The 27,959-nt window shown below is 40.3% G+C and overlaps 3 protein-coding genes and 2 long non-coding RNA genes across 9 annotated transcripts; 3 read left to right on the top strand and 2 right to left on the bottom strand.

The window, feature by feature from the left end:
* Positions 1 to 199: 199 nt before the first annotated feature.
* LOC108873730 (transmembrane protein 184C) lies at positions 200 to 7,092 on the top strand. Of its 4 annotated transcripts, none has more exons than XM_051075423.1 (12): positions 200 to 337; positions 2,604 to 2,814; positions 2,919 to 3,049; positions 3,358 to 3,394; positions 3,746 to 3,951; positions 4,052 to 4,126; positions 4,543 to 4,636; positions 4,769 to 4,881; positions 4,966 to 5,065; positions 5,600 to 5,677; positions 5,797 to 5,890; positions 6,364 to 7,092. In XM_051075423.1, the coding sequence occupies exons 2-12, from the start codon at positions 2,698 to 2,700 to the stop codon at positions 6,636 to 6,638; spliced, it is 1,320 nt and encodes a 439-aa protein (XP_050931380.1). In that variant the 5' UTR covers positions 200 to 337; positions 2,604 to 2,697; the 3' UTR covers positions 6,639 to 7,092. The 4 variants fall into 4 exon arrangements, with proteins under 4 accessions (XP_050931380.1, XP_018517526.1, XP_050931379.1 ...); XM_018662010.2 differs by lacking the exon at positions 200 to 337 and adding an exon at positions 1,355 to 1,493 and having other exon boundaries at positions 2,659 to 2,814; XM_051075422.1 differs by lacking the exon at positions 200 to 337 and adding an exon at positions 1,364 to 1,493.
* On the bottom strand, positions 6,577 to 13,620 carry LOC108873734 (uncharacterized). The gene is made up of 4 exons (XR_007814515.1): positions 13,507 to 13,620; positions 13,069 to 13,234; positions 11,082 to 11,273; positions 6,577 to 6,720 (listed from the first exon to the last, which is right to left on the bottom strand). It is a non-coding gene; the product is annotated as an uncharacterized LOC108873734 (long non-coding RNA).
* On the top strand, positions 11,120 to 27,959 carry LOC108873724 (NLR family CARD domain-containing protein 3). 2 transcript variants are annotated; one of them, XM_051075421.1, is made up of 11 exons: positions 11,120 to 11,251; positions 11,392 to 11,484; positions 11,672 to 11,767; positions 11,942 to 12,037; positions 12,251 to 12,453; positions 12,893 to 14,094; positions 25,276 to 25,862; positions 26,197 to 26,370; positions 26,524 to 26,697; positions 26,840 to 26,886; positions 26,996 to 27,959. In XM_051075421.1, exons 1-11 carry the CDS (start codon positions 11,148 to 11,150, stop codon positions 27,526 to 27,528), a joined length of 3,309 nt encoding a protein of 1,102 aa, XP_050931378.1. In that variant the 5' UTR covers positions 11,120 to 11,147; the 3' UTR covers positions 27,529 to 27,959. The 2 variants fall into 2 exon arrangements, with proteins under 2 accessions (XP_050931378.1, XP_050931377.1); XM_051075420.1 differs by lacking the exons at positions 25,276 to 25,862; positions 26,197 to 26,370; positions 26,524 to 26,697; positions 26,840 to 26,886; positions 26,996 to 27,959 and adding exons at positions 14,913 to 15,086; positions 15,478 to 15,651; positions 15,786 to 15,832; positions 16,796 to 18,997 and having other exon boundaries at positions 12,893 to 14,681.
* LOC108873733 (uncharacterized) lies at positions 18,824 to 22,385 on the bottom strand. The gene is made up of 3 exons (XR_007814514.1): positions 21,632 to 22,385; positions 20,946 to 20,998; positions 18,824 to 19,259 (listed from the first exon to the last, which is right to left on the bottom strand). It is a non-coding gene; the product is annotated as an uncharacterized LOC108873733 (long non-coding RNA).
* Positions 19,256 to 24,788, top strand: LOC127143233 (NACHT, LRR and PYD domains-containing protein 3). The gene is made up of 5 exons (XM_051075425.1): positions 19,256 to 19,644; positions 22,482 to 22,575; positions 23,516 to 23,620; positions 23,813 to 23,973; positions 24,075 to 24,788. The coding sequence occupies exons 2-5, from the start codon at positions 22,484 to 22,486 to the stop codon at positions 24,659 to 24,661; spliced, it is 945 nt and encodes a 314-aa protein (XP_050931382.1). The 5' UTR covers positions 19,256 to 19,644; positions 22,482 to 22,483; the 3' UTR covers positions 24,662 to 24,788.

Here is a 27,959-nt window from a genome sequence, read left to right as displayed (position 1 = left end):
ATGTTCATATCCACTCATTCTTGGCCACATAGTGTGTTTATATTATGTTTTATATGTAAAAATATTCCTCTGCAACTCAACCTGTGAAGAAAGAAAACATGTCTGAGGTTTTACAGCGCACTAGCAGCCCCTAGTGGCTGAATTGTTTCATTACACCTCACAAATATGAAACTGCTGACTGAACAAACAACATATTGATGATTTTTCTGTGCTTAGCTGCTACCAGTTGGACTAAAAATGTCAAATTAGTCTTGATAGTGTTGCTACAGGAAGGTCAGAGGTCAGCAGTCTTTTCAAAGTGGAGGAAACACCAACCAGAGTTTTGTGTTTCTTACTGGTAGGTGATTGTTTTTATTTTGTATTAAATTCTACATCTGTGTTTATCAGTAAAGATGTATTCTCAAAGCTTTTACGATCTGTTTCGGTTTGCACGTGTGTGTGTGTGTGTGTGTGTGTGTGCTTCCAGAGCTCTGCCCACAGTTCAGAGCTGCTGTAAACACATGTACGGTCATATGGTTCCCTGCTGAAACCCTCTACACTGACGTGTCAGCATCTCTGTGAGGCCCCAAAGCTTTGAGCTAAATGCTAATGTTAGCATCTCATAATGACTGCGGGTATATTATTAGACAAACAAACATTCCACCTTAATGATGGAGCTAGATGAAAAGATAAGGGAACGAATTTCCTGGGAGTCCATCCAATGGTTGTTGAGGTTTTTCAGTCTGGACCAAAGTGACCATCACAGCTAATCATAGCTGACGCTGACTGTCAGTCTTTACCTCCTCCACTATATTTTAGATTTTAACTATAACTTAGAGCCTGTCCACAGGATGAGACCTCAAGCTCTAGATAATCACCCAATATATATTTAATTATGATATATTATATATTTGATTCAAGGCTGTTTTTAGAGAGACAGACTGATCCATTTTATCTGGCTGCAGTTTAATCCTCTTCTGTTTATTTTCCTGCCATAATTTTATCACAGTGTGGAGAAGGAATGAAACAGCGTTCTCATGTTGGAGAATAAACCTCAGCTACAGAAAATATATCTGTAAAATATGAAAACTACAAATAATAAACTATTTCTGAGGAATGACTGTGGGGAGAATGTGGATTAAAATATACTTAGATCAATATAATTTCATTTGCAGGGTGAACGCCTGTTTGTGAGTCTTTTCTGCCAAACACGTGACTGATGGTCCAGATTCCTCGCGGCGGTGACGTGGGCGCGTAAACACGGGAAACCGGAGGAGAGGACGCGGACAGCAGCCTCCTGTCCGGTTGTTCTTGATTGACCGGAGTCCGCAGGGACGGATTATTACAACCGGATCGATGTGATAGATCCTGCCCGGTGATCGGTGACAGCCGGAGCCGTTAGTTCGCGGTGCACGCTCGGGCGGAGGAAGAGATGCGTTGCCTGGTAACAGAAACAGAACCGAGGAGGAAAACAGGCCGGCCGTCAGTCTGAATGAGCATCTCCAGCTTCAGCGGTGCAGATCTCCTGTGTCTTAATTATTAATGAATCTCATTTTAAAGCCGTGTTTGATTAACAACATGTTTTCACTGTCAAACGGATAAAAGCGTCTGATTTTTGATGTTTGTCGCCGGTAACTGACTGAAAATTCATTGTGGTGCTCGGATGCGCTTTGACCTCTCTGTACTTTATGCCAACCGTTTGTAGACATAAAAGATAAACATTTCTAACATGTAACAGCAGTCTGTGTGTCCACACAGTGACTGCTGTGTTGTTTTGATAGAAACAATCGTTTCTAATGATGGAAATGTCTTTTAAATGTGTTTCGTTTCTATTATACGCAGTTTAATTTTTGACGGTGATATTTTTTCTCTAAATTCAATTCGTAACCACAAGAAAATCAGTAAATTCGTTTATTAATTAGCTCCTAAACCAGAAATATGTGACCTGTCTGAACCAAATCTAATTCATTTTTCCTCTTCTTATTACATCAGGGAAAATATTATAACACATTCAGGTCACTGACTGAAACTGCTCTGATTAGTCAGTTTTCTTGAAGTATATCTGTGCAGTGCTCTGGTATTAAACAGAGTTCTCCTGTTTGTTTGATAACGGATTCATGTTTTTGCACTTTGGATAACTCTGGTGTTTTTGAGCCTGGGCCTTATTTTCTCGTGTTTTTTGGTGTAAATGATTGGCAGGAACAAAAATCTTTGCAATTGTTGCTGTACTGAACAACAACTGCTGCAGTGTAATCCAGTGGGAAATTGTTGGACGTCCACTAAAGCTCTGGTTTTGACCCTAACCCTAAAGACCACATTATGGAGAGGATTCCTACAGAGCTTTTTATTAAAGAGTCAGATCCTTTTTTAAACCAGAAACATCTCTGTATATCAGCACCAGACTCCACTGACAAAAACAGGGATTTTAGCAGCTGCTGAAACACAGCGAGCTTTCATTCAGATCTATATGTTTTTACTTTGAAAGAATAAATGTATGCAAGACACTAAAAATGATAAAATCCTAAAACTGTGTCTCTTAAATTTGATAATCACCCCTTTCTTCCACCAGCCTGTTCTGGGAACTTAAATCAGTTTTACTGTTTTACTTTCTGATACCATCACAGGTTCCTGTGCTGTAACCTGCCGGGCTATTTCCCCCCTTTGTGGCCTGTGGTTTAGGATGCACCTGTAGTCGACGCTGAGGGTGAAACAGCCGTGATGCCGTGTTCCTGTGCCGAGTGGAGGAGGTGGATCCGCCCTCTGGTCCTGGTCCTCTACGCTCTCCTGTTGGTGGCCGTGCTGCCGCTCTGCATCTGGGAGCTGCAGAAAGACAAGGTACACCTCCTTCTTTATCACCTCCACCCAGACCAGCTGCACACTTTGACCAAACCTGGACTTTCAGGAGTCCGTAACACAGGTTTCTCTGCGTCTCTGTGAAGGTTGGGACTCACAGTAAAGCTTGGTTCATAGCCGGCGTGTTCGTCTTTCTCACTATCCCAATTTCTCTGTGGGGGATCCTGCAGCATATGGTGCACTACACCCAGCCCGAGCTGCAGAAACCAATCATCAGGTAAACACAAGCCACGCTCATTCCTAACCTTACAGGATGGATTTACACCTCGTCAGCTCATGAACAATATGGCTCATAAACAAGAGGCTTGAGTTTGTCCTTTACCAGGACAAACATGAACCTTAAGCAGCTGACTGGCCGATCTGAACTGATCTGAACTGGATTACAGCAAGCAAAACCAGATTCCTCTTAACAGTTCAGGCAATTTGCACCTTTATTTTTGGGTGAACTGCTCCTTTAACATGAAACACAAAACCACACACACACAACACAGCTGACGCTCTCTGCCTCTTGTCTTTCTCCATCAGGATACTATGGATGGTGCCGATCTACAGTTTGGACAGCGTGAGTCATTCTCACACACACACACACACACACATTTACACACTAACACACACACAGTGATCTGTCCGTTTTATCCCAGTGTTGCCATGGTAACAGGATCTAATTGGAGACGATGGGACAGTGTCACAAGACCAGATGTCAAGTTACAGTACACACACACACACACACACACACACACACACACACACACACACACACACACACACACACACACACACACACACGGCCTTCTGTGTTTTTGATATCATTTAACTCCATTACAGATAATGAAATAAACTCCCTGGTTCTTCCATCATGTGACTCCTGCACATTTCATCATGTCTCCATATTAAAAATAATCCTCTCCCTCAGTGGCTGGCTCTGCGGTACCCCACCCTGGCCATCTACGTGGACACCTGCAGGGAGTGCTACGAGGCCTACGTCATCTACAACTTCCTGGTGTTCCTGCTGAACTTCCTCAGTAACCAGTACCCGAGCCTGGTGCTGATGCTGGAGGTGCAGCAGCAGCAGCCACACCTGCCCCCGCTCTGCTGCTGCCCGCCCTGGCCCATGGGAGAGTAAGATGGATCCCTGGCGTCACAGCACATGATGAACAGATACTGTACTCACCCATGGTTTATGTTGAAGTGTTCCTCTCTCTCTCTCTCTCTCTCTCAGGGTGCTGTTGTTCAGGTGTAAGCTGGGAGTCCTCCAGTACACTGTCGTCAGACCTGTAACCACGGTGATAGCGCTGTAGGTTTCCCACTGTTACCACAGTCGCAGCATCGTACATTCTCACTGTTGTCATGGCTACATCACTGAGACTCTGCCACTGCAACCATTATGACACCACTGTCATTTTCCTTCTGTAACCATGGCGCCAACAATGTAATTTTCTTACTGTAACCATGGCAACTACACTTGAAAAATAGCTAACTCTATGCATGTAACCATGGTACATACTGTAGTCTGACCAGCTCTTTCACCAGCGGCGACTCGCTGCCTTTTGAAGGTCAAAGGTCAGGCTCAGGGTTTGGCATGAACAAAGTAGATGCACCTCAAGTGTGAAATAAATGACAAGTATGTGGATGTAAATTTGGTGTCAATAGTGTCACTAGTTTAACGTCAATGGGACGAGACACAAAACTAGCGTTTCCTTCCCTGTGCAGGATCTGTCAGCTCTGTGGTGTTTATGATGAAGCCAACTTCAGCTTCAGAAACGCCTGGTCCTACCTGGTCATCATCAACAACATATCTCAGCTGGTAAAGACGTCACACACTCAGGATTACACTTACTCTCTATGCTATGATACAGCACATTACGTTCCCTAACCCCAAACCTTAACCCTTAAACTTTATCCTTTAATGTAAATATGTTCTGCTCTTTCTCTCCAGTTTGCCATGTACTGTCTGCTGCTGCTGTACCGAGCCCTTAGAGAGGAGCTGACTCCCATCAGGCCTGTGGGCAAGTTCCTCTGCGTCAAACTGGTCGTCTTTGTCTCTTTCTGGTGAGGATGGAGGGAAGGGGAGAAGGAGGGAGGAGGGAGGGAGGTAAACTGTGCTGATGCACTGATTCTTCTGTTTCTCTGCAGGCAGGCTGTATTAATAGCGTTCCTGGTGAAGGTCGGTGTGATCTCCGACAAACACACCTGGGACTGGGACAGTGTGGAGGCCGTGGCCACTGGACTACAGGTACGGACATTTATTAAAAAGTAAACCATATTCCTTCCTCACAGTCATGTGAATAACAGCAGTTTCTCAACCTGACAGCAGAGAACAGAAAGAGGAACTGTTCTCTGGTTTCATGATATTTATACATTACACCGTTTTTACTGAAGTAGAAGTAGCAGCATCAGCATCAAAATATACTTAAAGTGCCATAAGTAAAAGTACTCATTATGCTGAATGACCCATTTCAGAATAACATATATTATATTACTGGATTACAGTTACTAATGCATTAATGTGTACACCAGTTTAATGGTGCAGCCAGTTAAAGTGGAGCTAATTTTGATTATTTTATATACTGCTAGGCAGCTTGAGAATAAGGCTGCCCAGCCATGTGGATCAATAAAGTATTATCGTAGTAGTAGTGGAGTAAAAGGTGCAGCATTTCTCTCTGAATTGTAGTGGAGTTTAAGTATAAAATATCAGATACATGTATCATCATATCAGTATAAAGTGCAATCACTTGACTTAAACTAGATTCTTGATTAATCGATATAGGACTTCATCATCTGCATAGAGATGTTCCTGGCTGCCATCGCTCATCACTACACCTTCACCTACAAGCCCTACGTACAGGTAAACACTCCTATCTATCTATCTATCTATCTATCTATCTATCTATGACATTGTGTAAATGTAGTCGTATTTATTCGTCCTCTCCCACCCTCTCTCTTTCCATTCATCCCTCCATCCAGGAAGCAGAGGAGGGCTCGTGTTTCGACAGTTTTCTGGCCATGTGGGATTTCTCTGATATTAGAGCTGATGTCACAGAGCAGGTCCGACATGTTGGTGAGTGTCTGGTCAAATTTTTCATTATTGAATGTGCTAATTGCATTGAGTCGTTCAATAATAGGAAAAATGGCTCCTGTACATTATTTTCCTGTTTTTTTCCATATATGTATTTATTTATATTCTTATTTATATATTTACTTTATCAACACTTGCTGTCTTAATTTAACTCAGATAGAAAAAATACCCGTTATAATTTCCAACAAACCAAGGTGACAACTTCAGATGCAAAGATAATCAGACTACTATTATGCGTGACAAAGAGAAATCCTCACATCTGGGAAGCTGGAAAGAGCAAATATTTGACATTTTTTGATTACAGAATTAATAAAATGATTAGTTGCCAGTTAATTTTCTGTTTCTGTTACACTTTATTTTTAGTCTGTCTGGTGTCTGGTTTTGGGTGGTGACCTATGTTCTTGAAGAGTCTGGAATCAGGACTCTCACTACCTGTTATTATCATCCCCCCTCAGGTCGTACATTCCTGGGTCGTCCAAACAAGATGTACTTTGGTTCAGCAGCTCGACCTGAACACACTGAACACACTGGCCTCCTCACAGCGTCCTCCCAGGACCCCATCGCAGCGGCAGCCACATCGATGCCCCCCTCACCTTCCTCGAGTGGACGGTACCAAGGCCTCGGCCACACCCCCACCCCTCACTCCATCTCCGCCCCTGCAGGATTTACTTCTTCAACCTGGGAGGACGACAGTGACAGCTCACCTCCACAGGCGGGCGGTGTCCAGTAACAGGGTGTCAGCACTGCGAACCCACATCCAGGGGTAGGACTGGAGTGTGCTTCATGGTTACGGACAAAGAAACTCTTGGATTCTGTAATAAAGCCAGAAAATAAAAATATAAAATGAATGAAAAGCTCATTTATCAAGACTCAGCAAAGGAAAGCAGAGAAAGAGTCTGCACTCTGTGGTGTCAAAGCCATGTTTGTTGAGAAACTTTGGTATAATTTTAAAATAATTACCCAGTTTTAAATGTTTGAAATCTGTATTTTGGTGTCAGATGATGTCATTTTGATAAATGTACCAGTGGCAGTTGAGAGGAAGAGATATCTGATGGTTTCATCGGACTGAGGACAAGGTGTTGTCTTAGTTTTACACTCTAATGGTGCTGAAGTGTTGTTGAGCTAGGTCTGACTATTTGTTCTAATTAACAATAAATCAAAATGTCATATCTAATCACCACAAACTGCGTTATTGGTCCCACTACTCCAATAACTAAAAGTCTTCAAAAAATGACGTCCAAGGAACCAAAATCACACATTTGCTTCAAAGGCCTTCTACCTCTAGATCCTCGATCTGGATAAGGTTTGGTGATATTCTATATTTTTCTTCTTGTCAATGAATCCCACAAAAAGAACAAAACCAACAGTAATGTCTCCTACAAACAAGTATCTTGTGTGTATCAAAGTCTGATATATTCAATTTCACAGAGCTCCAATGTTGTCTAACAGAGGAAGTTGTCCAAAAGAGGAGCAGAAACTAGAGTTTAAAACGCTTCAGTGTGGGCTGTGGGGGTTTGCATTTGGATATAAGTCCAGGTGGATGGATACAAAAACAAAAACAAGACAAACAAACATAAACCTCTCACACTACTTGCTTGTATTAGTTGTTGTAGTTGCCTGTGGTCATTTCAAACTAAGAGACAGTCAAGTATCTGCTCCAGGATGGCCAACAGTTAACAAAAGATGTATTACAAACCTCTATGAGCACCGACTAAATGGAGATTTGGCTGCACATCTACTCATCCTGTTACACTGGCTGGGAGACTGCGGTCTTTTAATGTCTGCAGCAAACTGCTGTGGATGTTCTACCAGTCTGTGGTTGCCAGCGTCCTCTTTTACACTGTGGTGTGCTGGGGGAGCAGCATATCAAAAAAGGACACAAACAGACTGGAGAAACTGATCAGGCGGGCCGGCTCTGTGGTCGGCATGAAGTTGGACTCTCTGGTGACGGTGGCAGAGATGAGGACACTGGACAAACTGCTGGATATCATGGACAATACCAGCCACCCTCTGCACACTGTCATCAGCAACCAGAGGAGCCTGTTCAGTGAAAGACTGCTCCTGCCCAAGTGTAGGACCAACAGACTGAAGAACTCCTTTGTCCACCATGCCATCACACTCTACAACTCCTCACTTGGGGGGAGGAGGAGGGAGAGTAGGGTATGGAGGACAGAAGGGAGTGGTAGCCCCCCTTAAAGTGCAATAACCCACCTGGACACTCAAGTAACATACAGTTTCAGCATATCTATATTTATTATTTATGTTAATGCCACACACAGTCCAGTATACTCTGCATATTTATCTTAAATCACCCTCAATCCAATTCTATTTATATTCTTTCCTATTTTATTTACATCTTCTGCCTGTATTTGCTGCTGGAAACGTAATTTCCCCGAGGGAGTCATCCCAAAGGGATCAATAAAGTCCGTCTAAGTCTAAGTCTAAGTCTACAGTAAGTCACTGAACTTGTTATTGGTATTTTGTCCACTAGGTGGCTCCAATGATCCAATAAAGTGCAGCAGGATCATTGAAAGTGATCAATTACTTTAAGTATTCAGCAGCTTTATACAGTAAGCCACTTTCTCTCTCTTTCTCTGATTGTTTTTAGTGTTTTTCTGAAATAAACTAATTTTTACAATGTTTTTATGTAAACTGCCTCACAAATCATCACTGTGAACACTGTGAGGTTCAGAGAATCACAGGAAACAAGCTGCTGAGGCAGACAAAACTTAACAGTTTAAAACTGTTGCACTTCAACAGGAAGGAGTAAGTTTCAGTTGAGGCCACATTTCAGTTTTTGTAACTGCCAACCCATCTGAAATATTAAGGAAAGCCACAGAGATATATTTTTTAATGACAACCGAACAAGGAAGGGATTCAAGGATTTTTGACACCAAGGTAAGGAGTCATTTATGATTTAAGTTGATGTGCAGTTAACATTCATCAGATCACTGCTCAGTATGTGTTGTAATTAACTAAAATACAGCTTATTACAAATTTGCATTAACAATGTTAATTTTTAATGGGAGCTCACTCTGGCCTGCACCATCTGTTTCTGTCAGCTGTTCAAAGACACTGTTTACAAAAGATACGACTGGCTCATAGATTAATCGCAAAATGAGAGAATAGTTCTCCAATTTTCATGTGTGGATGTACTAAGGAATGGGAAACGGTTCACTCAAACTATATAAATATGTTGTCTCGGCCTGTAATCTGTGAGCTAGTATTGATTGAAGAAAAGTCAAAATTTAAAGGCAACTTGCTGCAATAGATTTTTGAAGTTTGAGGCCAACTCTTAAAAAAATCTTTCTAAAACTTCCAGTAATGTTATTATATATATACATATCATGTATACCATTTTACATGATCACAACTCTAAATTTTCACTTTTATTTAATATTAAATAAAGTAACTAAAATCTGTGATTTTCAGTTTATAAATCAGCAAAAATATATTTTAAAAAAGTATTTTTAATATAATATCTTGTGTTAAGCCTTTTTTCTTTATCCCTCATTACCACTTTTGGCTGTTTGGTCAGTAGATGCATTGAACCCAGGAAGTCTAAAATATCTCACACAGGTAGGTTTTATTTTTGAGCAGAGTGATATTCTGACACTTCAGAGACATTTATAGGCACATAAGAGCAACTGTCATGTCACCAAGGAAGTTGAAGTAAATAAGAGTTTCTTAAAGGGGTACACAGTGATGACTTGCACTTCCATAAGACAGGTCAAGGGATGTAACTTGTGAAAAATGTATCATACCAGAGAGTTTACTAACTGGTGGCTGTCTGTATCAGTGGTGGAGCTAGATAAGCAGTGAGTGAGGCCCTGGCGTGCAGATAACGCTGCCTAATCAAGACATTTACAGAGTTAAGGCTAAAAATACTCAGAAGAGATATAAAGCCAAACTGCTAAGTACCTGATCTTTGATGTGAGAGACAACCAGAGGGTAAGTTAGGTCAAAGCTAGAGAAGAAGGACTAGTAGATCTATGACGGCAGAAACTCAACTTTATCCACATTATAAATACATTCAAATGTGTGCAGTTTAATTATATCCTGCTTCTGAAGGCCTTTCAGTGAGCACTGTCTACTACAGGAGCCATTCTTATTTTTCTCCACCAGGTGGCTGTAAAGGTCTATCGGAGTACAGCCCCATCACAGGTGGCTTTCCACTATCTTACAACAGGTATATATATCCTTTTGAGTCAGATTCTAAAATAATTATGATGATAATAATGATAATAATAATAATAATAAACAGCTGGGAGTTTCTCTGCTATAATTGGCCTGATGTTTCTCATTAGTCTGACATGTTGTTGATGACAGAAACCGAAAGTAAACCGGGGGGGGTTGGTACTTTGTTTACCTTCGACATTGACTGTACTTGTTAGGAAACCTTTAGGGAATAAAGTTTTGACTGAAAAGACACAACGAGCGAAGCGTTTATGGGGATAAAAAGTGAGTACCAGTTAAGTTACGAGTTCTTTACCTTGTGTGGAGTCGGACCAGATGACTGTTGCGTATTTCTGGTTTTCAGCCAGTAAGTGCGCACATCAGTTTGTGGCGCAGGCGACATTTTGTTTCAACGGTACACAGCAGAGAAATACACACTGTCACCGCAGAAGTTTCCGAGTTTTCTGTAGACTGAGCACTGAAATCAGACTTGGCTTTATCAAAAAACTAGCCAATTAACTATGAGACAGGCGATAATGTATCATTTTGTTTTTGTTTTTACAGCATTTGTGACATCAAAGACGCAGCTAATGGTAAATCTGACAAAGTAATGAGAAATCTGCATATACACTAAATAGTACTTTTTAATTCTCTACGTGTCAGAGGTTGACTTCATAAGTCTTCAGTATCTCCTAACCACACTCTGGAGGCAGAAGCCTGAAAGTAAACCTCATGGTTTTGCTTTGATGGCCCAGTGTGTATTTGTCGCCAGAACTGAAGAACCACATAGATCCGGTTAAAGGGGGAGATCCAGGAGTTGCACTTACTGATGATGATTGATTTTGTAGTATTGATGGTAAAAAGCATATTACAACATATTTATATAACCACATTATATTATACTATAACAGTCAGAATTAAAAATAAAAATCTTAATCAGTTGATTAAATAATCTGGGTAAGATCTGATACAATGCTGGAATTTATCCTTTACAAACCTTTTCTTTGTGTCTTGAACTATTCCCCTGTCTTCCAGTTGTTGAGTTTCAGCAGCAGCTGTAGACATGGCCCAGAGGAAAAAGAGGAAGTTGTCCGACTTTTCATCTTCCAGCCCTTCTCCTCTGACGCCTGAACAGCCAGCCAGTATTTGCAGTGAGCCATCAGTCAGGTAACGTTCTAGCCTATTATGACTGGGAAATGAACAAAAAAATGGGTCATACATAATTTGGTTATACTGTAGATATGTTGCTGTATGAAATACTAGGTAGATGCAACAACAACAGTAAGTAAAACAATCTCTGTTTTTAGTTCACAGAGTGAGACTGAGTCCACTGCTCCCAGTCTTCTCTCTATGAAGAGTGATGTATCCAAGTACCAACCACTCAATTTTGGTGTTGGAAGGTAATTTAATGCAAACAACATGAAGATGAATTTTTTTGTATTCTGCAATATGAACATTTTTACTGTCATTAGTATTAGCAGCTGTTTTTACCACTCAGTTTAGAGTAAATGTGATGAGTTCAGCATCAAATTTCATTCCTTTACTCGCTAAGAGCGGTCTCCAGTGTTAACGCTTGTTTTGCTTTAGTTCACAGCAGAGTGAAAGTGAGTCCACAGCTCCCACTCCTCTCTCTATGAAGAGTGATGTGTCCAAGTACCAACCACTCAATTTTGGTACACAAAGGTAATTTTAATCTATTTGACAAAAAAAATGTCTAAAAGCATGAGATTGATTAAGAGACTGCTGTTTGCATGTTGTGTTTCTCTGGATGAGTTGGGGGGGTGGGGGTGGGGGGTTGTTGTTGAGTAGATGCAGTGGTTAAACTGGAACAGTAAGTAAAACAGTCTCTGTTTTTAGTTCACAGCGGAGTGAGACTGAGTCCACAGCTCCCACCCCTCTCTCTATGAAGAGTGATGTGTCCAAGTACCAACCACTCAATTTTGGTGGTGGAAGGTAATTGAAAGTATTCTATAAACATAATGTTTTCAATTTAAAAGTATATCAAAGTTAGTTAATTCAGAAAAGAGTTTCATTCTTTTCAAACTGCTAAAACATGTATTTACAGTTACAGGCATCGGGCAGACTGAACTGCCTTGGAGACACTGGAGAGTGTTATTACTGTAACTGAAGGCAAGAATAATGTGACATTTGCTGATTATTCTACAGTCAGCTGACTGGGGAGCTGCCCAGCTGTTCAGTGTGTGAGGAGGATTCGAGGGATCCAGTCAAACTCACATGTGGACACTGGTCATGCAAACAGTGTCTGGGTTCAGACTGGGACCGGTCTGATTTACCAGACTACCCCTGCCCCAAGTGTGGAAAGAAACTCAGAAAAGATCCTGAACACCAGAAAGATACAGAGGACACGGGTAAATTTAAAGACTACAAAAAATATTTGTACTATTACTACTACCATAAGTACTGCTAGTATAGAGTAATATGTCATAATCAGTGTGCAGCATTACATATTAGTCTGCAATGTTTAGGTGTGAAGGACAATATACTTTGTATGTGGTTTTGTGCTGGGTTCTGTTGGCATGAAAAGGAAAGTATGTATTTAATATTTAGAGCAGACAAACAACCAGATAAAGCATCAATTTACTCTCCCCAACTCTGATAATATACAGTAGCTTTGTGGGGTGTCAGGTGCCAAATTATATTCAAACTTTAAAAGACTTTTAGTCATAAAATCTCATCAAAGCCCAGGTTTTGTGTTTTCTTGTAGTTTTGCACGACCTCGCTAAAATGATTTGATATTAGTTACACAGATATAATTGAAATTTTCAGTCATGCATTTGCTTGTTACAGGTGACAGCCATCTTTTGAAAGCAAAGAAGGATTTTAAAGAGGAAATGAAAAAGAAATTTACTTTGACATCTGAAGGTAACGGTGACCAAAAGAGTTCCCTGAACAGTATCTACACAGAACTTTACATCAGCACTGGGGAGAGTGAAGGGCCACAAGCAGAGCATGAATTCACGGACCTTGAGTATAAAGTGAAAAGGCAGTCATCATTGGAACGTTCAGTCAACCTCTGTGATATCTTTGAGTCTTTGCCTGGCCAGGAGAAACCCCACAGAACAGTCCTGACGATGGGTGTTGCAGGCATTGGAAAATCATTTGCTGTGCAGAAGTTCATTCTGGACTGGGCTGATGAGAAAACAAACAGAGATATTGATTTTGTTTTCTGTCTTACTTTCCGAGAGATGAATTTGATTAAAGGTGACAAAAGCTTTCAAAAGCTCCTGACTGAATTCCATCCTGCACTCCGAAATCTGAAAGATTCAGAGGATTACTTCAAAACCAAGGTTATAGTGATCCTGGATGCCCTGGATGAAAGCAGACTTCAACTGGACTTTGAGAACATTAAGATGGTGTCGTCGGTCACTGAAGTAACATCTTTGGATAATCTCCTAGCAAACCTCATCAAGGGTAACCTTCTTCCTGATGCAAAACTCTGGATAACTTCCCGTCCAGCAGCATCCAATCAGATCCGGGCAAAGTATGTTGACCTGGTGACAGAGATAAGAGGGTTCAATGACCCACAAAAAGAGGAATACTTCAAAAGAAGATTTGAGGATGACTCAAATCTTGCTGAGAGGATCATTTCACATATTAAGGATTCACAGAGTCTTATCATCATGTGTAAGATCCCGATCTTCTGCTGGATTTCTGCAGTATTATTCCAGGAAGTCTTCAGGGGAGATGAAAAAGCTGAAATTCCTCAAACTGTCACAGAGATGATGGCACATTTCCTGATTTCTCAGACGAAACGCAGAAGCAGAAAATATGACAAGAAGACTGAGAAAAACAAAGAGAGACTTCTGAAAACACACAGAGAATTTCTCCTGAAACTGGGCAAGCTTGCTTTTGTTCATCTGCAGAAAAACAGCCTCATCTTCTACAAAGAAGACCTGGAAGAATGTGGCATTGACATAAAAGAAGCATCTATCTACTCTGGATTTTGTGCTGCAGTTCTTAGGGAGGAAGAAGTCTTTTCCCAGAGAAAGGTTTTCCTCTTTGTCCATCTGACCATACAGGAGTTCTTCGCAGCTCTCTACGTCTATGACTGCTTCACAAACAAGAATACAGCAGAGCTCAGCAACTTCCTTGATGTGAAGGAAAAAGAACATACCTTACTTGATCTTCTGAAGATGACAGTTGACAAAGTGCTGGAGAAGAAGAACAGCCACCTGGCCTACTTCTTGCGATTCCTTCTCGGCCTCATGGTTGAACCCAACCGAAGAGTCCTTCAAGGTCTGCTGACATCGCTGGACCCAAGCCAAGATACTGACAAGAAAATCTTGACTTACCTCAAATCCATCAGAAGGAAGGCACTTTCTCCAGACAGTTGTATTAGCCTCTTCCAGACCATGGTTGAAATGAGAGACCATAAAGTCAAAGATCTGATTCAGGAATATCTCACATTGACAGATCATTCACAAACAGAGCTGACTCCCCTGCACTGCTCTGCACTGGCCTACATGCTACAGATATCAGAGAATGATCTGGAAATATTGGACTTGAAGAGTTACAACACATCAGAGGAAGGCAGAAGGAGGCTGATACCAGCAGTAAGGATCAGCAAAAAGGCAATGTAAGTTTACTTTTCCAGTAAAATATAATATAATCTGGTTTCACATTTCTTTCACTTCTGAATAGAAGTTCCACCAATTAGATATTTAGGACAGCCTGCATGTTGTCCTGTGGATTTTATCCTCCTTGTCCCCAATAAAAACTATATCATTTATATACATTTTATGTACTCTGTATCTTTAAACTTGTACCTCTGTCTTTATAATATTGTAACCCAATGATCAACTCCTAGACTAGCAGACTGCAAAGTGACTCCAGAGTGGCTTGGACACCTGGCCTTTGGTCTCAAGTTCCCCTATTCGTCTCTAAGAGATCTGGACCTGAGCAACAATGACCTGAAAGATTCAGGAGTGAAGCTGGTCTGTGATGGACTATCGAGTCAGTGTTGCAGACTGGGGAGACTGAGGTATATATTTATATAACAAACAATATGTCATAATGCAAATGGGTGGGCATGATTTCAACCTACTGTCAATTAAAAATATCTTAAATAAATGTACTGTTCTCACTTCTCAAAGTTGTATCAAAATGTTTTTCCTTAAGCAATAATACTCATCTCTTCTATGTTGGGATCCATCTTTCTGCAAACCTTTACAGTTTTTTCTATTAATTCTTTTACTTCAGCTTGCCCTTCCTCTTCCATAATATTTGGGTTTTCTGTCTGATATGAATAAAGACCAAATCAAAGCTCAATCTTCTTTACATTCATTTAGGGTCGCCAGAAACTAACTGATGGCGATGGTGCTCTACATATCTTGAACCTGCATGATGATAAACCAAATGCTGTGTTTCCTCAGTTTGTCAGGTTGTCTGGTCACAGAGAAAGGCTGTGGTTTTCTGGCCTCAGCTTTGAGATCCAACCCCTCCCATCTGATAGAGCTGGACCTGAGCTACAACAATCTAGGAGACTCTGGAGCGGAGCTTCTCTTCAACCTGAAGAACGATCCACAATTCAAGCTCGACATATTCAAGTAATTGTAAATCATATCTGTGTTTGAGACTGTCTCACCAACTTCTGAAACCCCTATAGAATTGGCTTTGTGCTCCTCTTTATGGGGGGGGGCAACACAGTGTCAGTTAAATGGTTGTTCACTTTTTTCTGCAGTTTTGAGCATGGTGGAAGTCACCGGATGATACCAGGACTGAAGAAATGTGAGTATTCTGCTGAATATTGTGACCACAATGACTGCAAATAGCAGTTTCAGTGAATTGGTGAAAAAAATATTTTACTGCACTTGCCTTTTATGTCAGCTGAGCTACATAAATAAAACCCAAATTGCAATTATCCTTTAACAGCTACACTAGCTGTTGCTGCAGTTGACAAATAACAGTACACCATTAAGCTGTGGATAGTGAACAGAAAGTATTAACTAGATAACGAAAGCAGCCATCCTTAGACCAATCAATAATGGGGATGAGTTACAAGATAAGAGAAAAAAATGTGAAAGGTTGTTTAAGTGGGATAAGTAATAAGTGATGAGCTAACAATAGATGATGTTGGTGTGGTAGTACCTGTCTTGGAGACTGCAGGCTCTTTCACTGTGAAGACAGCTGTTTGGTCTCTGGGTCGTAGCCATAAACTCAGCTCTCCTCGCTGGTGATGATCCCCAACGTGAAGGTTGGGTCGTCCTGGGCATGTTGACAGAGATCCTTGTAGACTGCAACATGTTGCTGCTTCTGCTTACTGGTGAAAGTAACAGAGAATGCTGGATCACAAAAGTTATCGCTCGCACCCTCTGCATGCACAAGACTGAAGACTGTGCTGCTCTTTGTAGATTTGCGAACAGGAACAGTCTTGGAACTTTATTGGTCATACCTCGTAAACATCATAAGATAAATGTAGAATAACAGGAAGAAAGACTTTCTGCTGAGAACCACACAACCATACACGAAAATTAACCTTACTTTTTGTCCAGACATATCCTGGAGCCTTCGCATTCCTGATTTTTGCTGCCTAAACTTCTTAGGACAGATCAGTGCGTTTACTAATTAATCAGGTGGTAGCACTTGCTCCAGGTGCTGAGGTGCTTTTGAATTCTGCTTTTTGATGTATTTCTTTGTCATTTTGTGCTGACAAAGCTACGCTCCTGGAATAATGTGTTTTCTTACCTCCAGATGCCTGTGAGCTCACTTTGGACCCCAACACAGTCCACAAGAACCTCCATCTCTCTGAGGGGAACAGAAAGGTGACCTGGGTGGAAGCAGAGCAGTCATATCCCCGTCACTCAGAGAGGTTTGATCAGTGCCCACAAGTGCTGTGTGAGCAGGGTTTAGATGGGCGCTACTACTGGGAGGTTGATGTGTTGGAGCCCTTTAATATTGGGGTAACGTACAGAAGCATTGGCAGGAAAGGGGATGTGAATGATTGCAAGCTGGGCAGAAACAACAAGTCTTGGAGTCTGATTTGCTCTGATGATGGTTGTTTTGTCCTGCATGGTGACGAGAATCTCAGTGTGGCTTCCCTCTGCTCACGCTCCAGTCGGGTGGGAGTGTATCTGGATTGGCCGGCTGGCACTCTGTCCTTCTACAGAGTTTCCTCTGATAGTCGGATTCACCTCTATACCTTCAAGGACATAACATTCAATGGACCCCTGTATCCCGCTGTTGAACTGTTGAACACTCATTCCTCTGCATCATTTTCTCAGGTAAGATAACCAAACTCTGAGCAACAAAGTATGTAGATTTGCAACCAGATGGTCAGGACATGTCCTATGCAATCAAGGGACTTCTATTGAATTGTTCTCACCAATATATTTTTAATAATCTAGACTTGTGTCATTTTAGGATTTACTGCTGCTGTCTTTAAGTATCAGGTCTATGGGAAAGTACACCAACTCTCTGAAAAACCCCTAGAACTTCTTGCTGTGAGGTGACAGTGCTGACATGTTATTTGGAAAAGTGACTCCTTGTTTATTACTCAATTCGAAAATAATATGCTCTGTTTCATTCAAGCTTTATGAAACACTTTGCTTGGTTCATTTCATTCATGATTTTGATGTAAAGTTATGTGAATAGAATAGTTATGTGTATTTTTTTAGTCTGTACATTTTATATTTTTTACCAATTGACAACCTAAACTTTAAAGTACTTTAGAGTACAATATCAGCACCCGCTGGTGCTCTGGTGGTGTGTAAACAATAATGTTAACAATACAGCTGGTAGAGATGATAAAAAAACAGACTGGATTCATCTGAAGCATCCACACACTCACCAGTAACCTTACCACATACAGCAACACAGCTGCTCTATTGTTCTTGTATTTGTATTGTATTAGTTGTTGTATTGTTTCAAAACCTGTCAACTTGTATTTGTTAAACACATAATCACTATACATATCTAGAGTATGGTTATCATTCAGTAGAAACTAATGTTGTACAGTATAGAGCAAGACTATTTGAGCTGAATGCTAATGTCAGAGTGATAATGTGCCTGTAATGACAGTGCTAACATGCTATTTTACAATGTTTACTATTTTTTATTACGCTAACATTTTACATGCTAATTAGCACCAAACAAAAGGTACAGATGACGCAAATGTCATGACAATCTATTGATATAGTTGTTAAGATCTTTTATATATAAATATGTGTGCATAATCTAACATGGTTTTAATCAGATTAAACATCATCTAGTTAGCAATTATCAGCAGCTTTAATAGAAATGCATTGTCATGAGCATTTGGTGTCAGCTGAACTGCGTTAGCTTTGACATTGTACAGCAGCAACATCTATTGCGTGCATTAGTGTTTCTGTAGGTTTTACTTTTGTAGAAGATTGTGTTAAAGCAACATAATGTAGCTTTGCTGAACAACAGCAAAGATTACACAGAGTTAGAGTTACACAGAGCAACAGAGGGGGAACGACAGAGGCTCCATTCACCTTATTAAGACGGTGAACCATCACAGTGATTCTGAAGCTGATGTTTCAAGGTAAAATTGTTACATAATGTTGCTTTAATGCTTAAAGTGAAAAAAACATATGGTCTAAGATTTCATTTTCTTTTTGGTTCACCGATTTTATTAACTGCATTTATTTTTTGACACTTTTACTCTCATAGCTACTATTACTGTTTACTATCCATTACTGTTGTATCTGTAAATATTTTACCTTCCTGCTTATGTGCCGTATATAAGAAAATGACTGATTGTTTGATATAATCTGTATTTTAATCTGAACTTTAAATGAAAATGACGATGATGTTTTCTGACTGATGCACCAATGACTTTCACATTAGCCTCACAAAGGCAGCCCAAAATTAATAAGTGGTGTAAGCATTTGTTGTAAACATCTATTAAGATTAAAATACAAGAAAATACAACACGTCAACATCGTGGAAGTTTGGGCATACACTCCGCAAAACCAGTCTCAAACATGCACAGGACAGTCTCTCGTGTGAACCTCCCGAGGGAAAAGAAAGAGAAGCAGACCATGAAAACGCCTGGCGCAGAGACGGCGACGCACATGCCATGAGGAGGGGCTTTATGTGGGGACAGCTGAAGGACCGCGGACCAACCATTGTATGCCCCAGGAAAAGGTGTAGCAGGGGTAATGACATCACATCACTCCATTCATTTCTGCATCTGTAGGTTTAAACAAAACCAGCCACAACATGAAAACCTTCCACCTTAGGTCCCCCGTGTGTCACCAAAACAGCTCGGACCCATCGGGACATGTATCAGGACCTCTTGGGGTGTCAGATGGTGTCTGGGACCGGGAGATTGGTAGTGGATTCTTTGGGTCCTGTGGGTTGTGGGGTGGGGCCTCCGTGGATCTGGTCTGATCAAACATGTCATTCCCCACTTCATGTGGCTCATAGTTTCCCAGCAACCAGGAACTCATAGCCTCCCACGCTTTTCCCGGCAACGTGTTACCGCTGAACACTCTCTCATATGGAAAGAAAGCACCGATCAAGAATGAATGACCTGGAAGTTTATCACTGAGATCTACGTGGATCTATACAGACAGGTAAGCTATGATTCAGCCTGTTGAATGATGGCAGGATGCAACATTATACAATCTCATCATTATATTGTGTTAATGATTATTAATGTTTCATACATCAACTTGAATTAAAACAATGAAGCTGAATCAACGGAAACATTCTGTTTTACATTAAAACAGGCTTGTTTTAGTTAAATACAGTTTCTTTTTTCGAGCAAATCAAGAACAAGTCAATCTTTTCCACATTCCCACAGCTTTCCTCCTTTTTTTTCGTTTTGTTCGTATTTGGAAATTTTGCTCTTTTCCCTTTATTGTCTGGATTCTGGTTGAGATATTTAAGGAAGTACAGTGAGCTAACTGTCATTCAAAACTACTATTGCTAAAAATATAGGCTGGACTGGTTTGTCATGTATAAAGTTTAACTACAAACAATTCAAACAACTTTACTGAACCTAAAAGTTAGTCTCTTAATTTGATAAGAGATAAAGTACAGACTGTAGAAAGACAAACTCTTTTTTGATCTAACATCTACATTTTAATGAACTTCCTTTGTTCAGCCTGAAGCGTGTCAACGTGTAGAAATGATGATGTGGCATCTGTGTATGGCATTAAACATATGTTACCCTTGCAGCACCTTATTAAACACATTTAAATCTAGCATTTCTTCAAAATGCACATGTTGCAACAATGAGGACGAAGTCTTGGTCCATTTAACTCATGACACACACACACACACACACACACACACATATATATATATATATGCATGCTGCATATATATATATATATATATATATATAGTTTCTTTTTAATATAGTTTAGCTTTAATATATATATATATATATATATATATATATGCATGCTGCATATATATATATACAGTTTCTTTTTAATATAGTTTAGTTTTAATATATATATATATATATATATATATATATATATATATATATATATATATATATATATGCATGCTGCAGTTATTTCCTGATAAGCAGGAAATAATCAGCAGCACATTTTCTGTTCCTATATAGGAACAGGAAATAAATAGAAACAGGAAATAACAGGAAATGTTGTGTTGTAGTGTTGTAGCTCTTAAATGCAACCAGTAACTAACAGGAAATAATCAGCAGCACATTTTCTGTTCCTGAACAGAAAATGTGCTGCTGATTATTTCCTGCTTATCAGGAAATAACTGCAGCATGGACTCCCACAGTTAAGCCACGTCATTTCTCTAACTGTGGGGTTTTCCCAGTTCAAAGGGAAGAAAGCTGTAATTTTATCTTTTTTCGGGAGTCTGTCTGTGAATGTGGTGTGGTTTGACTCACCAGCTCCTCTTGTCTTCAGTCAGCTCTTCACATGTGGAGGACGAATTCAGATCCTCGAGAAAAAGTAACAGTAGCAATAACATGATGTAAAAATACTTAAAGTCCTTCATCAACATTTCTATATTAAACAACAGTATAATTATTGGTGGATCGACCTCTCCGCCCTCCAGTCCGAACCAAAACTGAAAGTAAGTTTGCTTTTTGAAAAACGCGCCATTCAGACGACCCGTTCATTGTTCTGCCTCTAATTTTTCTCGGGTATCTAAAATATTCACTTTTTCATATATATCTTTTTTTATTGTGCAGCAAAATACACGTATTGTTTTGAATATATTCGCTTAAAATCTGCCATTTTAAAGTGTCCAAACTCGTAATCATACTGTGTAGTAATAGTCCTGTAAGTGCACTCAATATCAGCAGCAAGGCTTTGCCCCTCAGACTGATATATTATTATATATCACATCTTGTCCTATTAGGTTATGAATACTTTGGTGCGTAAGCAGCATGTTAGTGTTGTAGCTCTTAAATGCAACCAGTAACTACTCTGTCAAGTAAATGTAGTGGAGTGAAAGTATAAAGTAGCATAAAATAGAAATACTCAAGTACAAATGCCTTAAAATTGAATGAATTAAATATCACAGCAGTAAAGTCTATAACCAGGAGCAGTGAGGTCAAGTTCTTCCTACCTTCAAGCTGAGGTCAAACCTTCGCTCCATTGTGGCCCCTACACCACCTCTGAAAAACTGACCACCCTGTCATCCTGAGGTGAGATGGGTCTGTGGTCTCTCACTCCAGTCAAGGCTGGTTTTTGTTTTCTGCTCTGCCACTACAACTCCCACACATAAGAGGGAACAACTTGCCAACTTCCTTTGATGTTTGATGACCCCACCTTTTCACTTGGCATCTATTTTCCGTCATGGGTCTAGCTTTAGTGAAACAGAGTTGTTTCAGATAATTTTTTCCATTACAGTGCAAGAGCATCTGCAATAGTAATGATGGAGAATTGGAGGTGGAGCCACAAAAGTTGACTCATGGTGCACGGAATGTGCTGAGCCAGCTCTTGCTTGCTATTCTTACTGTTACATATCCACTCTGTGTGTAGGCTACAGTGGGTTAGGCCCAACCTTTTATAATTAATGGTTTTGCTTATGAAATGTCACTAAGTAGATTTACTCAAGTATGGCACTTAAGTATGATTTTGACATATCTTTTACTGTACTTGAGTTTTTTGTATTTGATGCCTCTTTGTACTTCTACTGCACAACATCTCAGAGAGAAATGTTGTTCTTTTTACTCCACTACATTTATCTGACAACTTCAGTTACTAGTTACTTCTCAGATTCATGTTAATTAATTGATACAAAATATAATGAACCAGTCAATTCAGATGTAATATGATAGATTATTCTGTAACGGGTCATTCTGTATAAGCAAATTTACTTAAACCTACAAACCTACTGAAAATTTCCCCACAGTAGCACTAAAGGATTATATTATCATAAAAAAAAAGTTCTTTTGCTTTCTCTTTTTCTGCAGAAATGGCTGATAACAAGAGGAAGCGACCTGACTCTCTGATGTCTGATAAGTCCTTTGAGCTCCCAGACAGTTCCTGCAGTGAGCCGTCAACCAGGTAATACAGTGTTTGGTTTAGATTGGCAGGTTGTGGTGTTATGAACAAGACAGAATAACAAGAAAAGTCTACGGAGATAAAAACCAAGATGCTTCAGAATCAGAATCCCTCTTACAGTTTTGTTATGGTCATCACTGGATTTCATCCTGACAAACAAACTCAACACCATAAATTGTCCAGCAGGTGTCATTATTTGACTGTATAAGATGCTGCTTTCCTCAGAAACCTCTATTTTTTCCATCACATATTCTGTACTGTATATTTTGGTGTATTTTATTGAAAGAGAAAGCTTACCTTTTGATCATGTTTTTGGTGCATTCAACTAAAACTTTTATTATATGGAATAGTAAAATATATTGCTCACTTATATTCTCAGTGTAATAACTTTTACCCAGTGATTATACACACTTATCTTTATATAATCTTCACCTAAGTATAATGTGTTGATATCAATTAAGTGGACAAAATCTCAGATCAGTCCTAAGTATCAGGGTTAGGGTTAGGGTTGGCTGCATAAATCTTTGCAGTGGAGAGGCACCACTGGTGGATTAAGGTTCGCCCTGAGATGCTGAAGGCTCTGGACATTGTCAGACTGTTTTGCTCGACAGACCACCTCAGTGTCATGTCATGGAGGTTTGGGACAGTGCCTATAAACTGTCAGACCAGGATGGTGATTGTTATTTTTGTTAAAAAGGGAAAAAAAGGAACTAGTGTATGCTGCAGTGAAGGGCTACTATACCTACTATCAAACTTCTGCTTTTTTAAACTTGTGGGTTCTGGGAAGGGGACTTTGACCAACTACTGGACCTCAAGCTCAAGAGGAGCAATTCCATCTTGCTTGCAGAACAGTGAACGTGTTATTAACCAACTGTTTGCACTTTTAGGGACCCTGGAGGGGTCAGAAGAACTTGCCAGGAGATATAACATTTTCTTCTCTTAGTTCACAGACTAGTCCAGCCAAGTCCACTGGTCCCAGCAATGCCTCTTATAAGAGTGATGCTTCCAAGTACCAGCCCTTAAATTTTCCTCTTTTGGAAAAACAAAGGTAATTTTAATGTTTATTGTAGACTAAATGACATTTCTTCTCCAGGTTTTCTCATTTAATAGTGTCACAGTAGAGTTTCAGGACTCCTCAAATTTAGATGAGCTGTCAACTGAAACATTTTCAGCTTGTATGTTCTGTTACTGATATGCACACCAGGCAAGAATAATGTGAAATTTGTTGATCATCCTACAGCCAGCTGACTGAAGAGGCGTCCAGCTATTCAGTGTGTAAGGAAGATTTAATCTGTGAACACTGGTCCCAGTCAGATTCACCAGTAAACTACCTCTGCCCCAAATGTGGAAACAAACATGGAAAAGATCCTGAACACCAGAGAGATACCGAGGAATACACCAGTAAGTTTGTTTTTGTGTTTGGATTTTGTGGTTTCACATCACCTAGCTAAAATTATTTAACTACACAGGTATTATTGGAATTTTGAACCATGCATTTTCAGGTGACAACCATCTTTCGAAAGCAAAGAAGAATTTTAAAGAGGCAATGAGAAGTAAATCAAGTTTGACGTATGAAGATCATGGTGACCAACAGACTTTACTGAACAGTATCTACACAGAACTCTACATCACCACTGGCGAGAGCGGAGGGCCACATAAAGAGCATGAATTCCGGGACCTTAAACGTAAACTGAAAATGAAGCAATCCTCTGAACATTCAGTCAGCCTCTGTGACATCTTTGAATCTTTGCGTGACCAAGAGAAACCCCACAGAACAGTCCTGACAATGGGCATTGCAGGCATTGGAAAATCATTTGCTGTGCACAAATTCATTCTGGACTGGGCTGATGAGAAAACAAACAAAGATACTGATTTTGTTTTCTGTCTTACTTTCCGAGAGATGAATTTGATTAGAGGTGACAAAAGCTTTCACAAGCTCCTGACTAAATTCCATCCTGCACTCCGAAATTTGAAAGATTCAGAGGATTACTTCAAAACCAGGGTCATAGTGATCCTGGACGGCTGGATGAAAGCAGACTTCAACTGGACTTTGAGAACATTAAGACGGTGTCGTCGGTCAGTGAAGTAACATCTTTGGATAATCTCCTAGCAAACCTCATCAAGGGTAACCTTCTTCCTGATGCAAAACTCTGGATAACTTCCCGTCCAGCAGCAGCCAGTCAGATCCCAGCAAAGTATGTTGACCTGGTGACAGAGATAAGAGGGTTCAATGACCCACAAAAAGAGGAATACTTCAAAAGAAGATTTAATGATGACTTGAGTCTTGCTGAGAGGATCATTTCACAAATTTGCTCTTCACAAATCCTTGACATCATGTGTCAGATTCCGATCTTCTGCTGGATTTCTGCCATGTTATTCCAGGAAGTCTTCAGGGGAGATGAAAAAGCTGAAATTCCTCAAACTCTGACAGAAATGATGGCACATTTCCTGTTCGTTCAGACAAAACGCAGAAGCAGAAAATATGATGAGAAGACTGAGAAAAGCAAAGAGATCCTCTATGAAACACACAGAGAATTTCTTCTGAAACTGGGCAAGCTTGCTTTTGTTCAGCTGCAGAAAAACAGCCTCATCTTCTACAAAGAAGACCTGGAAGAATGTGGCATTGACATAAAAGAAGCATCTATCTACTCTGGATTTTGCACCACAGTTCTTAGGGAGGAAGAAGTCTTTTCCCAGAGAAAGGTTTTCTTCTTTGTCCATCTGACCATACAGGAGTTCTTCGCAGCTCTCTACGTCTATGACTGCTTCACAAACAAGAATACAGCAGAGCTCAGCAACTTCCTCAATCTGAAGGAAAAAGAACATACCTTACTCGATCTTCTGAAGATGACAGTTGACAAAGTGCTGGAGAAGAAGAACAGCCACCTGGACTTCTTCTTGCATTTCCTTCTTGGCCTTATGGTTGAATCCAACCGCAGAGTCCTTCAAGGTCTGCTGACGTCACCAGACCATAGCCCAGATATCAACAAGAAGATCTTGACTCACCTCAGGTCCATCCGAAGGAAGGACCTCTGTCCAGACAGTTGCATCAACCTCTTTCAGTCCATGGTTGAAATGAGAGACCATAAAGTCAAAGATGAGATTCAGGAATATCTCAAACTGTCAGATCGTACAAAAACAGAGCTGACTCCCCTGCACTGCTCTGCACTGGCCTACATGCTACAGGTATCGAAGAATGATCTGGAAATATTGGACTTGAAGAGTTACAACACATCAGAGGAAGGCAGAAGGAGGCTGATACCAGCAGTAAGGATCAGCAAAAAGGCAAAGTAAGTTTACTTTTTCAACAAAATTGTAACATGTTGAGTTACATATTAGAAAACAAATCCTCTACTTTTTTTTCTTGAATAGTAAGGTGTTCTGCCTATGATATGTAAAGGTCAGGGTATGTTTGAAATGAATTGTTTTGTCTCATTTGAGACATCTGAGAGCTAAAGTTTCAAATGCCCACACTTGAGTTCTAACCAAGAATAGCAGGTTTGTCTCTATTTCTCTGAATCTAAAATGTTTAACAATCATTATTCATAGGTACAGTATATTTATTTATCTGTGAACAAATCTGTTGGTTTCCTATTACATCTAAACCCTAATGTTCACCTCTAGACTAGCAGACTGCAAACTGACCGCAGAGTGGATTGAGCACCTGGCTTCTGCTCTTAAGTTCCCCTACTCGTCTCTAAGAGATCTGGACCTGAGCAACAATGACCTGGAAGATTCAGGAGTGGAGCTGCTCTGTGACGGACTGTCGAGCCAGTACTGCAGACTGGAAACACTGAGGTACAGTTACAAAGTACAAAGGTATAAAAAGCTTGAAGTTAAAAGAAAGTGTGAGCTATGCTGTATACTAACTAAGTTGTTGCTAGGCTGCACTTTTCATTAAATGTATCTGAAACCTGTTTGCTGATGATACGAAACATTGTGTTTTCGTAGGTTGTCAGGTTGTCTGGTCACAGAGACAAGCTGTGTTTTTCTGGCCTCGGCTCTACAGTTCAACCCCTCCCATCTGGTAGAGTTGGATCTGAGCTACAACCATCCAGGAGACACAGGAGTGACGCTTCTCTCTGAGCTCAGGAATGATCCACAATACAGACTCAGCATACTCAAGTAATGGAAGCATACTATACTATATTATTGTCTCTCCTGTTACAAGTGTGTGTGAAGATGTGAGTGTAATATCACACCAAAAAATTGTGAAGTCAAATGTGGTAAATGCTACATTTGATTTAAAAAGTATTTTTCTCCACAGTGTTGAACATGGTGGAAGTCACAGGATTAAACCAGGCTTTAAGAAATGTAAGTATGAGCTGAACCTCTGAGCTCTATGGGGTTGATTCCCTAGCTTCTGTGTCACCTGCAAAAATGGTTCAACATCTGTTGTAATAATGTGTTTTCTTACCTCCAGATGCCTGTGAACTCACTGTAAACCCCTACACAGCCCACAAGAACCTCCATCTCTCTGATGATAAGAGACAGGTGACCTGGGTGGAACAGGAGCAGCCATATTCCCATCAGCCAGAGAGGTTTGATAACTCTGCACAAGTGCTGTGTGAACAGGGTCTAGATGGGCGCTGCTACTGGGACGTGGAGATGTTCGGACCTTTACGCATTGGAGTCATGTACCGAGGATCTGAAAAGACAGGGAGTATGGATGATTTAAAGATGGGACACAATGATAAGTCTTGGTGTCTGGTTTGCTCTAATGATGGTTACTACATTCAGCACAACAATGAGAAAGTAGATGTGTCCTCATCTGGATGGCGCTCCAGTCGGGTGGGGGTGTATCTAGATTGGCCGGCTGGCACTCTGTCCTTCTACAGAGTTTCCTCTGAAAGTCTGATTCGCCTCCATACCTTCAAAACAAAGTTCAACGAGCCCCTGTATCCTGCTGTTGAACTTCACACTCATTCCTCTGCATCATTTTGTCAGCTAGCATAGACAACCTCTCACTGCATTCAAATGATCCCCAAACCCTGGGGTTGCAGGTTTTCAACTGTTGGTTGGAAAAAATAATAGTGACACTTGGGGTTCTGGGAAACTGTGGTGGGAATTTTTTTGTTACTTCTTGGCACTTACTTTCACTTAGTTTGTAGTCACTTAGTTTCTGTAGGAATTAGTGACCTTAAAGTTGTGTTTAGAGCTCTGCTAGGTATGTGCTGAGCTAACCTAAAGTTTCCTGGATCAAGGTTCATATTTTGCGTACAGACTTCTGTTGAACTATTCCTTTAACAGCGGATCCTTTGATATTGTCTTTGACCAGCGTGGGACTGTTTTTTGTCTGATTTGAATCTGTTTCATCGTGTCTTATTAATCTTCAACATTTTGTAGATACAAAATAAACAGTAAGAAACCAAAACCTTTTAACCTCA

This window comes from Lates calcarifer, linkage group LG14 (genome assembly GCF_001640805.2).
Source record: "Lates calcarifer isolate ASB-BC8 linkage group LG14, TLL_Latcal_v3, whole genome shotgun sequence".
NCBI lineage: Eukaryota > Metazoa > Chordata > Actinopteri > Centropomidae > Lates > Lates calcarifer.
Note: the sequence above shows the minus strand (reverse complement) of the source record. Positions and strands in the feature narration are given on the sequence as shown.

Coding starts and splice junctions, on each gene's coding strand:
- LOC108873724 (XM_051075420.1), top strand. CDS start 11,148: ATGGCCCAGAGGAAAAAGAGGAAGTTGTCCGACTTTTCATCTTCCAGC. Junction 11,768..11,941: donor CTCAATTTTGGTACACAAAG/GTAATTTTAATC, acceptor CTCTGTTTTTAG/TTCACAGCGGAGTGAGACTG. Junction 12,454..12,892: donor GAAAGATACAGAGGACACGG/GTAAATTTAAAG, acceptor TGCTTGTTACAG/GTGACAGCCATCTTTTGAAA.
- LOC127143233 (XM_051075425.1), top strand. CDS start 22,484: ATGGCTGATAACAAGAGGAAGCGACCTGACTCTCTGATGTCTGATAAG. Junction 23,621..23,812: donor CCTCTTTTGGAAAAACAAAG/GTAATTTTAATG, acceptor ATCATCCTACAG/CCAGCTGACTGAAGAGGCGT. Junction 23,974..24,074: donor AGATACCGAGGAATACACCA/GTAAGTTTGTTT, acceptor ATGCATTTTCAG/GTGACAACCATCTTTCGAAA.
- LOC108873730 (XM_051075423.1), top strand. CDS start 2,698: ATGCCGTGTTCCTGTGCCGAGTGGAGGAGGTGGATCCGCCCTCTGGTC. Junction 3,050..3,357: donor CTGCAGAAACCAATCATCAG/GTAAACACAAGC, acceptor TTTCTCCATCAG/GATACTATGGATGGTGCCGA. Junction 4,882..4,965: donor GTCGTCTTTGTCTCTTTCTG/GTGAGGATGGAG, acceptor GTTTCTCTGCAG/GCAGGCTGTATTAATAGCGT.